Source organism: Lepidochelys olivacea (genome assembly GCF_965140295.1).
Source record: "Lepidochelys olivacea isolate rLepOli2 genome assembly, chromosome: 17".
NCBI lineage: Eukaryota > Metazoa > Chordata > Testudines > Cheloniidae > Lepidochelys > Lepidochelys olivacea.
The window spans coordinates 4,752,087-4,765,589 of NC_140427.1; the positions used below are offsets into that span (position 1 = coordinate 4,752,087).

The 13,503-nt window shown below is 42.4% G+C and overlaps 1 protein-coding gene and 1 long non-coding RNA gene across 3 annotated transcripts in view; one reads left to right on the top strand and one right to left on the bottom strand.

Annotated features, from left to right (window-relative positions):
• Positions 1-13,503, bottom strand: part of LOC311532539 — a 29,974-nt gene that overhangs the window by 14,287 nt on the left and 2,184 nt on the right. For both annotated transcript variants that reach the window (XR_014714401.1, XR_014714402.1), the window contains 6 exons: positions 12,062-12,161; positions 11,449-11,517; positions 6,386-6,450; positions 5,422-5,609; positions 4,251-4,300; positions 2,141-2,256 (listed from right to left, as the gene is read on the bottom strand). This is a non-coding gene — a long non-coding RNA (uncharacterized lncRNA). The remainder of the gene's footprint in view (positions 1-2,140; positions 2,257-4,250; positions 4,301-5,421; positions 5,610-6,385; positions 6,451-11,448; positions 11,518-12,061; positions 12,162-13,503) is intronic.
• Positions 3,657-8,459, top strand: LOC311532537 (pinopsin-like; the record flags this gene model as incomplete). The annotated part of the gene is made up of 5 exons (XM_084651069.1): positions 3,657-4,005; positions 5,441-5,623; positions 6,307-6,452; positions 6,752-6,991; positions 8,319-8,459. The coding sequence occupies 5 exons, from the start codon at positions 3,657-3,659 to the stop codon at positions 8,457-8,459; spliced, it is 1,059 nt and encodes a 352-aa protein (XP_084507195.1).

Genomic DNA, 13,503 nt, shown 5'->3' on the forward strand with positions numbered 1-13,503 from the left:
CTATACAAACACAGAACAAAAAGATGGTCCCCCACCCCAAAGAGACAACAATCTAAGTACACTGTACTGCATTCCCTGCCTACTCAACCCCAGCAGAGACTTTGAGGGTGGAAGGCAGTCAGGAGCTGACCTTTCAGCTATGTAAAATGTTGATTTGTGAACATACAGAGACTCAAGAAATAGACTCTACCTACCTTCCATATAGCTAATGCAGTTAGAGACACTGTTGCCTAGTGGATAAAGCACTGGAATGAGACTCAAGGGACCTAGGTTCTATTTCTGTCTCTGCTACTGACCTACAGGCTGATATTGGGAAAGTCACTTCCCCTATCTGTGCCTCAGGATCCCCAACTGTAAAGTAGGGACAATGATACTGACCTGTTGAAATCTATGGAGGTATTATTTATACAAAGCCATGTTTTCAAACCAGCCTTTGGCACTGAATAATTTGCAGGCATTTTACAAGCCTGTTTGCAGAAGAAAGTCAGTAGAAGCACCAAGTGTGTGTGTGTGTGGCGGGGGGTGGGTTGCGATTTCAAATACAGGGTTTGTGACTCCGTGCAACGACTGGTTTGCAATTCAGGGGGGGAATCACTAGAAGAGAACATTTAGGCTCAATAGCAGAAAAAACACCCTAACATCAAGATCTCATTGACTGTGCAAAACTCTCCAAGGGGAAGTGGGAGAAGCTCCATCACTTGAAATATTTAAAATTGTACTAGACAAGTAATAATAGCAGTGAACACTCCGTAATAGTGGGCGGGGAGCATTAATGTTGCAGATATCTTTTCACATGCCCACTGACATTTTCACAGTACAGTAACAAACTCGAAGGAGGATGTTTTCAATAGTACCCAAGGGACTTAGGTGCACAAATCCCATTCAAAGTCAGTGAAGACCTCCCCAACTAACGCTGCCAAGTTGCATTTAGCTTGTATTCTGCTCTGTCTCTCTTTTCCTCCCCAGCAGGTTTAGACAATAAAGCTCACTTTAATCAGATCATTAGAACAGCTCCCTAGATTTGTAGTACCCATGCCAGTCTAGGTAATGCATTTCATATATATTCTTTTCAATTCAGTTCTAACCTGTGACCTCTATTAAAAACATTGAAGGCCCAATGGTGCTGCAACCTTACCCACTTAAAATTCCCATTTACATCATTTGGTAGCATTGGGTGCAGAATTGGGCCCTCTGCTCTGTTCTTTCCTTGCTGTTTGTTAGGGCTTGTCTACACTGGCAAGTAGCAGCGCTGCAACTTTCTCGCTCAGGGATGTGAAAAAACACCCCTCCGCCATGAGTGCAGCAAGTTGCAGCGCTGTAAAGCGCCAGTGTAAACAGTGCCCCAGCGCTGGGATCCGTGCTCTTCGTGGCAGCACTTTAGCATTGCCAGTGTAGACTAACCCTTAATATACAGTCAGGAAGAAACTGAAGAAGGAAACTATACATTGCACAGTTGTGAGATACAAAGGAGATGGTCTAATTAAGGCACTGAACTGGGACTCAGCAGAGGTGGATTGGCTGCCTGGTTCTGTCACAATCATTCCTGCGTGATCTTGGCCACATCACTTAAGCTCAGTGTCTCACTTACCCTCCCTGCTCTGTAAAATGGAGACAATTGTTCCTTTCTTCACAGGAATGCTGGGGGCTAAGATCAGTAACAGGTGTGAGATGCTCAGACACTACAGTGAAGCAACAGAGAAACATCTAACAGTAAAGTTAGACATCTACAGTTGCAAACAGAGCGCTACTGGCCATTTAGAAACCTAACTAGGCCCCAAGTTTGAGCACTGGGTCCACCGAGACCAAAGGGTTAGTGTGTGTTTCATTATCTATAGCTTCCTGAATAGCAAAACTGATTTACCCAACCTCATTTATCTCTCTCCTTAATCTTATACCTACACTGGTATTAAAAGACAAATACACAGTCAGCAAGAGCATATTTCCTGGCAAGCACTTGCGGACTACAATAACTCAGCCAGAGGTTAGAAGTCTATTACACGGATGAGTGGGTGAGGTTCTGAGGCCTGCAATGTGCAGGCAGTCTAGCTTATTATGATGGTCCCCACTGACCTTAGAGTGAGCAGGCCTGCTTTGGGCTCTCTCTCTCTCTCTCTCTCAGGCTGGACTCTCACACACATACCTCTTATTAACACTCCTCTCACTGGAGTAGGAACACTCCAATCCAAAACACACCAAGGTTGTTTGATTTAGCTGCAAACCCCTCAGCAGCTGAAGCAGGCTCTGTTCTCAAAAACCCTATTAAAAAAAAAACACAAAAAGGAGTCTGCATAAGCAATGGCACAAACCAAAGCACACACTATATAGGACAGCCTTGTGTGCCCAGCTAGTTTATTACCAAGCTATGAAGCCAGTCCTTCCCTGGTTTACAATTTTGGCCATTCTTATGAGCCATAAACTGCTCTCTGTGCCTGACCTTTCAGCCAGAGAAGAGCTGAAGGGCTTCTTTCCACGGTGGCCCCTTAAAAGAATTCACCCCAGTGTTAGTACATTTTGGGGCTTCCTGGCATCAATTCCCAAATGAGCCAAATGCAGTCACGGCCTCTGATTTTGGGATGGGGTGGCAAGTGGTAGGAAATGGAGAATCCAGGGCCTGTGTTAGAACTTGATGCCCCCTTTAGAATCACAATTACCCTGTTGCAGTACAGGCAGGCCAGAGAGCCTCTCTGAGCCAAAACCACAGAAGCTCATTTGGGCCCACTGCAGGTCAATATATTGAAAGATGATGTGCTTTTATTTAGGAAACTCTGACCTTCTTGATGACCGTGTGTTCTGTGCAGTCATCAGGGTGCACCAGCCTAACTTAACACCTAACAAAGGGCCACTGGTGCACAGTCAGCAAGACCATATTTCCTTCCGAGCACTTTAAGCAAAAAAACTCCACTGTCTTTCTCATTAGAGACCAAATGTATTTATTCACAGCCTTACAACAGCCAGGAGGATTCTGCTCCCCGCACCCTTAGAGGGACCCTTAATGCTGATTGGTATAATCTCACTGTTTCCTACTGCTTCATTCCCCACAACTGTTGTTTTAGCCACCTGTTGTCTACAGTTTTATACGTAGATTGCAGACTCTCTGGGGCTGGTCCTCTCTTTGTGATATGTCTGTATTGCACCCCGCTCAATGTGGCCCTGGCCTATTAGGTGCTACTGTCAATACAAATTAACAATAATAATATTACCAGAATTCATGTATTTCAATCCCTGCATTCAGAGCCCAAACTCTGATTGAAATGCAAGTGAAATACAACACTGACCATAAGCACACAAGAGATTGTGATCATTTAGATTCCAGGAAACTCAAATACAACATTGGTGGGGATTAGGCTCTAAAAAGGCTGTGTTTATAAAAATGTGTCTGCAGCCATTTAACTACATTACTAGAAAAAGCACAATCAAAATCTACTCATTTAAATGATGTAGCTTTCATCCATCAGATTGTGAGTGACTCTCTATCCCCTTATGATTAAAGAGCTGATTATAAAAACTCTGTATTAAAACACCTTAAGCCTTTTTAATCTACAGATCCTCTTTGGGGTCCCTAAGCCCCTGGTTTTATAAAGAGGGTCCACTGTCCTTTCAGGTAGGTCACCTGCTTTGTCTTTGTGGGTGTAAGTTTTTCATCTCCTTGAAGAGACATGTATGTTTCAAACACTTCTCAGGCTCCTCTGCAATATGGAACTCCCAGCGCATTTGATGGTCCACAGTGGCCTCACCTAGCGCCCAGAAGCATCTACACGTCGGTGGCTGTGCTCATGGGCATCGTAGTGTTTTTTGCCTCCTTTGTGAACGGTTTGGTCATTGTGGTTTCCATCAAGTACAAGAAACTCAGATCCCCACTGAACTACATCCTGGTGAATCTGGCTGTGGCTGATCTGCTGGTGACTTTCTTTGGAAGCACTATCAGTTTCTCGAATAACATCAATGGCTTCTTTGTGCTCGGCAAAAGGGTGTGCAAGTTTGAAGGCTTCATGGTCTCTTTAACAGGTAAGGACGTTTACAGAAATCAGCTGGCTAGTCTCTTTCTCTGTCTTCTGCTCGTGCCACTGCACTTGATCTAAAGCTGGTCTAAGACTAGAGACTATGACATAGCAACTATGGCTCATTAGCTGTCCTTGGCCATCAAATGTCTCCTTGCCTCTTCTCAAACCATAGAACAAAGACAGGGCATCATTCATGTTATCATTCCACATGCTCACAGGCATGGAATGGGAGAGCAAGTGCTTACTCACCTGGGGAGTTCAGAACACACTGGTTGAGCAGAGCCTCAGGTTTGATCTTGCTTAAAACAGGAAAGGAAGAAATAGAATGTTTTTATATCACATGTAACTTATCATAATGCTTTATGTCGTGATTGCATCACTTACCGCTGCCCAAGCTGCTAGGTTGGATGTTCATGGGCTAACAAGGCAGAATGGTCAGGTTTTTGGTGATAGTACTGGTATAAAAATGAAGACACAAGCTCTCATACATTTTGCTGTGAACAATCAGTGGCCAGCAGAGGTGTGTCTGTGTGGGCAAGGGGCACTGAAACAGGGTGCATGGCATTTGCCCTGATGCCATTCCACTCTGCAGCTCTTTTATATCAATTTTTAAAAATATTTCTATGAGCATCAGGAACATGATTCACCAATTCCAGTGTCATGATGGAAACACTCCAGTGGAGAAATTGCATTTCAGACACTCCTGCAGCTGGCGAATCAGAGTACCATACGTGGTACTCATATCTGTTAAGGCATCCTAGCTAAACTCCATTGAGAAATGTGAAAACTGCCTTTAAAAATGGAAACTGTATGTCCTAGGAAATACAGTGTATCCTTTCAGACAGCCCCAGATTAATTAATAGAGAGTTAAATAAACAAGAAACGCTGGGGGTACTGGGTGCAATCATAAAATAAATAAGAATAAGACTCTAGATAAAACTAGATAAATTCATGGAGGATAGGTCCATCAATGGCTAATAGCCAAGATGGGCATGGATGGTGCCACTAGCCTCTGTTTGCCAGAAGCTGGGAATGGGCAACAGGAGATGGATCACTAGATGATTACCTGTTTTGTTCATTCCCTCTGGGGCACCTGGCATTGGCCACTGTCGGAAGACCAGATACTGGGCTAGATGGACCTTTGGTCTGACCCAGTGTGGCTGTTCTTATGGTAATCAAAATACGATGTTATTGTGAAAGATTTTTTCCCTGCTGGTTTTGCCCGCTTGCTTGAAATCTCTATTTCAAGCACCTGCAAGACAGCTGCTTGGAATATAGCTCATTCTATGGAGCTGTCCTTACATGGACGAAGTAATATAGCTCAGGAAAACCTGGCACTTCAGATTTAGCAGTTAAGCACAGAAAGCTGCTAGATTATTTAATAGCACAGCAATTTGAAATTTATTCCACACATACTAACCATTAGTGATCTCTCTCAGGCATTGTGGGGCTTTGGTCCTTGGCGATCCTGGCCTTTGAAAGGTATATCGTCATCTGCAAACCCATGGGAGATTTCCGATTTCACCACAAACATGCAGTGATGGGCTGTGCGTTCACCTGGATTTGGTCACTTCTCTGGACAGCCCCACCAATGTTAGGCTGGAGCAGCTATGTGCCAGAAGGTATGAGTGTCACATTCTTCAAAGGAAGCATTCAAGTCTGTAGCTTCAGCAATGGCTGATGGGCACAGTTTTTTCTTCAGTCATTGGTGGAATTTTTTTTTTAAGTATGACATATTTGGGGAGAGACCACAATGATTTTACAGCTGTCTTTGACTGTGTGGCTATCTTTGTTCTCCAAGTGCTAAGACTCCTTGTTTTCTCATTAATTACAGGGTTTCCTTTCACATGTCACTCTTTAAAAGTTAGCTGCTTATTACAATAAACTGCAGAACATCTATTTTCTTATTATGCATATGCTTAACACAACATCTGATGAACAGAGGAGCAGCAGAGTACTGTCGCTGACTACAGTCACTGCACCCAGAGTAGCTCAGCAAAATGGCTAAAGCACAGAACAAGCCTATTAAAAACCTGTTCATTTAGAAATGTACTTTAATTTTATTATTATGACTCATTGTGGTTTGTTTGTAAATTAATAATAATGGTGTTGCCAGCCAGAAATCATCATGGCTGACGCCAGTGTTGTTTGTGTGATTTGGCTGGAATTTGGAGAGCTGCTTTCGGAAAACAGGCACAATTCAGCAAGAACAGTAGATGGTATTTGCTCTTTGTGCCTTTCCCACTGAAGTCCCTGATCATGCTTCAGGATTGTCCTAGCATTGTTTAAAATCTCATTGTTCTAGGTCTGAGAACCTCCTGTGGTCCCAACTGGTACACCGGAGGCAGCAACAACAGCAGCTACATCATGACTTTATTTATTACCTGTTTCATTATTCCTCTCAGTCTGATCCTCTTCTCCTATACAAATCTGCTGATGACACTACGAGCTGTAAGTACAAAGACATTTCAGTCTGAACAGTCACATGTACTGCTGACACCATTGCAAGCACAGGTTTTCAGTGTAATTTTTCATGGCTGTTTGTGTGATGTTAACATAGGTTGATTTCTACACTACAAACAGGCAACTAAACAGGAAGGGAGGATCATGTGGCTAACAAGTGTACCACATACCCATTTGTCCAGCAAATTTTCCCTCAGCCTATGCCATTTTATAGGACATCAGTATTTCCTATAGAATTAGGCAGTGACATATTAAAGAGCAGGCTGTTTCCCTTACATTGCCTGTAGGTTGCAGCACAACAAAAAGAATCTGAGACAAGTCAGCGAGCCGAGAGGAAGGTGACACGAATGGTGATTGCTATGGTGATGGCCTTTCTTATCTGCTGGCTGCCCTATTCCACCTTTGCCATGGTGGTTGCCACAAACAAAGACATTCCCATCCAACCAACTCTAGCATCACTGCCTTCATACTTCTCCAAAACAGCCACAGTTTACAATCCAATTATCTACATCTTCATGAACAAACAGGTGAGAGCATGAAGATTATCAGAAAGCAATTGAAAACGAGCCTTCACAGAGCTAGGGACTTATAGGAATGAAGTGGAATAGCAGTAATGGGGCATTCTAATATAGCATAGCATATCTATCCTATTGGGATTCCTGTCAAATGCTAGATCCCACTGATTGCTTCTTTACAATAGGCAAGGCTAAGGTATAAAATTGAGATGGAGCTTGATTTTCAACCTGGCCTTAACCAGCGATCCTTTTGCATACCCATTATTTTCTAGGGGCAACTGACTACATTTTGGATCATGAATTGCCTGATTGAGCTTGCACAACAAACAGACAGATGTTTATCAATCAATTGCCAGAGCCTGCAAAGAGCAGGATCAGGCACTAACCAGTCTGATCCCAACATTGTTATTTGTTTCAGAGTAACAGCCGTATTAGTCTGTATTCGCAAAAAGAAAAGGAGTACTTGTGGCCCCTTAGAGACTAACCAATTTATTTGAGCATGAGCTTTCGTGAGCTACAGCATCTGATGAAGTGAGCTGTAGCTCACGAAAGCTCATGCTCAAATAAATTGGTTAGTCTCTAAGGTGCCACAAGTACTCCTTTTCTTTTTGCGAACATTATTATTTGCATTCCACGCTGGGCTAGGTATTGTCCACATAGCCCCTGCCTTGGAGGTTTACTACCTACAATGTTAATGCAAATTATAAAATCATGAATGGTGTGGAAAAAGTGAATAGAGAAGTGTTATTTCCCCTTTCCCACAATTAAAAAAACAGGTGTCATCTGATGAAATTAAATTCAATACAAACAAGAGGAAGTATTTTTTCACACAATGCACAATTAACCTGTGGAACGCATTGCCATGGGATGTTGTGATGGCCAAAAATACAGCTGGGTTCAAAAAAGAACTAGATAAATTCATGGAGGCTAGATCCATCAATGACTATTAGCCAGGATGGGCAGGGACACACAACCCCATGCTCAGGGCAACCCTGACTGCCCGAAGCCGGGTAAGGGGGAGACGAGGGTGGTTCTCTTCAGCATTGCCCTGTTCTGTACATTCCCCCTGAAGCTCTGGTACTGGCCACCGTCGGACACAGAATACTGGGCTAAATGGGCCATTGGTCTGAGCCAATACAGCAGTTCTTACATGTGTGCCAAAAGCATCCAGGTTGCATCTCACAGGAGCACCACCAACTCACAGGTTACAGCATCTGGGTAAAGCAAAACCTGGTATAGTAGTTTGACATAAAGGGACCCAGGAGAGGTGTGTTTAGCAGCCTGCCTTCTTCTCTTATCTAGTGAATTTTCCTGTAACACATGTGCTTTCCCCAATTAGTTCCGGGACTGCCTGCTGAAAATGATGTGCTGCAATCGCAACCCGTCAGGGATGCCGGAAACCTTTCCTGCTATGCCTGGTGCCCCCAAAGGCATCTCATCAGCCTCGGAGGGATGCGGAAATAAGGTGACTCCATCGTAAACAGTGCAGATGCTTCAATTCCTGCATGGAGGAATGGCAGCTGCTGGCTCCATACATTCGTCTCAGTTTCATTTGGCATAAATACAAAGAGGAGCAAAGAGGCTGGCTATTTTCTAATAGCCCAAATATACACCAGAAAGTAATAAAAAATTTCTTCTTAGAGCTCCCAGTAATATTCACTGTACCCTGCCCTGTCACTGCAAACTTAGATAGAAGGTAAAACACATTCCCTTCAATGGCAGGAAAGCAATCATATTAGAGAGTAAATATCAGAGAGAACAGTTCACACTCCCAGTGGGAATAGCCCCCATTCCTAGTTCCTTACCCCCTGGGGGAAGTGCTAAAGCATGATAATGGGGGACCTTTTACTAGGCCAAGGAATAATTAAACTACCAGCATTAAAGCCCAAAAGAGCACTTCTGCAGTAGTAATCCCATTAGGAAAAGCATAGGCTTCATTTCATTTAAATATATATTTCACTGCACAGAGCAAAACAGGAGAAAGCCCTGCACATTTTCAATACACATTATTTTATAGACACAGTAGGATTTGTGTTGGTTGATCCTTTTGTGTAACTTCAAGACAGGCTGTGAACCAATGAAAATTTAGCAGGTGTGTTCAAGTGGATTGGGTTAATAAACATCCAGACATTTAAACACCACTGTCTCCTTGTCATGGGCAGTCAATTAGCAAATAAGCAATTAGCAAAGGGCCCCAACAGACAGCAGGGTGTAACCTCCAGTAACCACAACTGGAGTTTTATTTCACATGAAAAATGCCACACTCACTGAGACAAAGGAGAAGATCAATATCGCAAAAACAAGGGGCCTGAAGCCCAGCAGATTTGTATTTCATTTATAGCTGAGGCAATCAGGAAAGGCCTTAGAGTCATTGATTTTGCAATAAAGGTGAAACAAAGCCTGTAAAAGATTCTGTGTCACGTAACAAAAAAAACACAATAAAGCCACCGGGGCCATAAAGGCTGAGACGATAGCAGAAAGCAAAAGATGCACAACATGAATAGGAAGAAATTCAACAACATTAAACAGATGCGATTTTTCCTCCAATAACCATTACTTGACCTCCTTCATTATATCTAGTAGCTCGAGAACATTGCAAGCACTCGTGTAACATTTTCCAAAGTGCTTAAGTGACTTAGGATCCTAAGTCCCACTGAATAAGGGTCTGATTTTTAAAGGTATTTAGGCATCTAAAATGCAAGTAGGAATTTTCAAAAGCACCCAGGTGCCTAGCTCCCAAATACCACTAGACACCTATCTGCATCTTTAGCCACCTAAAAACCTCTGAAAATCTGGCGTAAAGTGCCTAAGATCACTTCTGAAAATAGGCCTTAGGCTCCTCAGTCACATTTGAAAAATGTTACCTCTGCTCTCAAAGGAGTTTCCTTTTTGTGTCATGTCATTATGGTTTTTCCTGACAAGAAGATCACTGACCTTCTCTTCCATGACCTTCTATCTACGGCCTTTGATGTTAGAACACATAAATGAAGGAGTCAGAGGGTAACTGCATTTATAGGTTCACACAATTAAATGGCTCTTACCCCATTATTAGTAATTCCAAATCTGCTGATAATAAGCAGCTACAATGGCAACTGCTAAGCCTTTCTCGAGGTGCACAGATTATTATGAAATGTGATTTTTTTTAACCTCTTTAAAAGCTTTAGGAAGGAAAAATTATTTCTATTGCCGTGATGTATTATAATGAATGCCAACTGCACCCAAAGCTGTGTTTCCCTTCTCCTTAGTGAAAACAGGTAGGGAGAAAAGAGCAATGAGGTAACAAGTGCAAGCGGTAGTTGGGTTCATACCCTCTTTGATGCCACCATTAGATCATTTGCTTTTTCTTGCTTTACTTCATTCTGGGGGACTCTGGTTATCACACGCCTTTTGCTTAATTGGAGACCTTCTACAATATTATGGCCATGCTAACCCTTGCAACAAAGCAAAAATGATGCTACTCCATGCATATACTGGATATGTATTTGTGATATTACGTGCTTGCACACACACACACACAAATATATATCTGTATCCACACACATCCATATGCCCACATTTACCTATGCAGGTATGTCAAATTCAATCCAAATAACTCCTGAATGAAACACTGGGCCAGGTCCTCTGCTGGTGTAATTTATCATAGCTCCCGTGAAATCAAAGGACACTTTGAGTTACACCAAAGGTCTTAATGAAACACTTGACCCAGATGGAGCTATGCCAATTTACACCATCTGAGATCTGTCTCATTATAGTTCATCTTTCTTATGTTAATCTAATTGGGTGAGGGCTTGTGAACCAAGTTTAGTGCTGGCAAATATTTTATATGTTCTCAAACTGGTTCCAGAATCTGAAAAACATTGAGAAAAATGCTGATCAGAATGTGCTAATTTAAACCATATCTCCTCTAGGAAATGGACTTCAGTCAGGGGGATTTTTCACAAAGATTACATCCTTCATCCTTCTTCTGAAGATCCATCACAGTGTATTAACACATGGGTTCCAGATCCTCAGAGGTATTTAGGTCCCTAACTCCCATTGAAGAGAGGCACTCAGAAGGAAATTAGAATGCTTGGAGGGATAGTGTAAAGGCAAATCCTTCTCTACACAGGGCTGGGGTTGGACTAGATGACCAAAGAGCTCTTTTGTCAGTCCTGGCATACATAACACTAATGCTGTTCATACTGCACCATGAAAACAAAGGATCTTCTCAAAAAGGAATCCTGGAATTATTTTCCAGAAGCTGTGAACAATCCCAAGAATGCTAAAGAGTGCAGAGCCAGACAAATATGCAGCTCTTAAAAAGACTGGTTAAAACTGCTGATTGTACCATATTGCCAGATTTTTAACTAAGAACTAGCAGGCAATCACAGCATTGGTTAAATCAGACCTCTCCCCCACCAAGAGGCTTCTAAATAGAAAACCGCAGATTGTGAAATCCCAACAGCTAAGCCAGGCTTGCAGTAACTTACTTTCGGTTTGCACCATTCTCTGACAGGACATTGACCATCTCTCATCTCTGGGAAGCTGGCACATGCAGCCTGTGAGAGAGAAAATCGATAGCACTGGGTAAAGGATAAAGATGAGTCCGAAACTAAAGCATCAGACAAAAACCCCACAGTAGCCTATTTATCAGCAATAACCCTAAACAGCAGCTTCCGACCAAACAAACAATACACACCACAACCATTTGTACCATCTTACAATGGGGCCTATTCTCTCATTCACAGACCCAGGTCTTCCCATTGATGTTTATATGAATTACAGGCACCCAAACTTCATCCAGTCATGGGCCACATTGGCCATTTGCAAGAAGCCTGAGGGGGTGCAGCTTGTCTATGAGATGGAGCTACTCTCATCTATGAGATGAAGCTGCAGCCATGACAGATGACAGGACAGGTCCACACAAACAGTACTCCATCTGCCAGGCTTCTTGAATCATGATAGAGCACAGCATGCTCAGACCAGTAGGTTATCTGCAGACTGCACTTAGGCACTGAAGAAAAAGGCAACAGTGGAACATGCTGTGGAACTCCATGAGCCACACTGCATTAGAAGGGCATGTTCTCATGAGCAAGCTCTTACCACACGGAGAGGTTTGGCCATCATAATTGTGATGATTTAGATATACACCTCCAGCACACCAGGCCTCCATCTGTATAATATCATTCCTATATATGCAGCACTGAAAAATAAATGGGTCAGATCACTAAATGGGGCCTGTCAGGTACTATGGACTTTCAGAAGCAAACAAGGAAGTTACTCATCACTGGGGCTACTTTATAAGTGCCCTCTCTGGAAGCAGAGTCAGAGATATTGTAAACTTAAAAAATCCTCAGGTCAAAGAAACAAAGAAGAATGGTTTAGAAACCTGCCATTTTCAGAAGAAAACACTTTTTTGCTTGTTAAAAGAGGCCATTATGCTACAAAATGCCTCTCTGATTCAGAATAACCACAGAATTGTACACTAATGCCCTGCACCCCTTTAACCCTCTGCTATCAAGTTCTGGACCATTGCTATAGAATATTGCAGTGCTGTTGGGAGAGGAAAGCATGCAGTATTTTTAAATGCTTTATAGACAAATGTATTCCTATTAAACTGTCTTAAGCCAAACAATTATTTAGACTGCAAATGCTTTGGGGCAAACGCTGTCTCTTAGTATGTGCTCAATCTCAGTAGGAGCCCGGAGATGCTACTGTAATACAAATCATAAATAAGAATATCATCATTTTGTTTTAGGTGGCAGTTGAGACACAAAAGGAGCCAGCTTTTCCCATTAAAGTCAGTTTATGTGTGCACCTGAACCCCTACTGCTTGATATTAAGTGACAAGAGAGAACAAGTTACATTGACAAGATCATGCGGGACATAATCATGTAACAGGAGTTATCTTGAATCAATTAATTATTTTGCAATTCAGCTGTAATTCTATGCAGCTCTAACATTCAGAAATGCCACCAGTCCCTTATTTTTCTCCCATCTGATACATTACCCATTTTTATTTACAGCTGTTGAACTTTAATCAATCAAATTAATTACATGTGAAATCTCTCAATTAGCAATAAATTGAGAATGAAATTGGCAAAAGTTGCACAGTTAAATGAGACCCGCTGGTTTAATAATTAAGTAAACTTCTGAACAGCACTGCAGGTAAAATGAAAGGCTGGAACTAAAAGTAACTTAGGGCTGGTCTACACTGAAAAATCCACACCCATGGACGACGTAGTTAAGCCCATGGTGTAGAAGGTGCTAGGCTGCCAGAAGAATTCTTCCATTGACCTAGCTACTGCCTCTTGGGGGGGTGGATTAACTACTGTGATGGAAGAATACCTCCCATTGCTGTAGTGAGTATCTACACTGAAGCACTGCAAGCTGTGCTGCTGTAGCATTTTAAGTATAGACACAGACTCAGTTACTCAGCATGCTGTTGTCTAGATATTGCAACCTACATGGTGATTTAAGATCAACCCACTGTTCTGATATTATCATCAGAGGGGATAGTATAAGCTGCTCTCTATAAACATGGC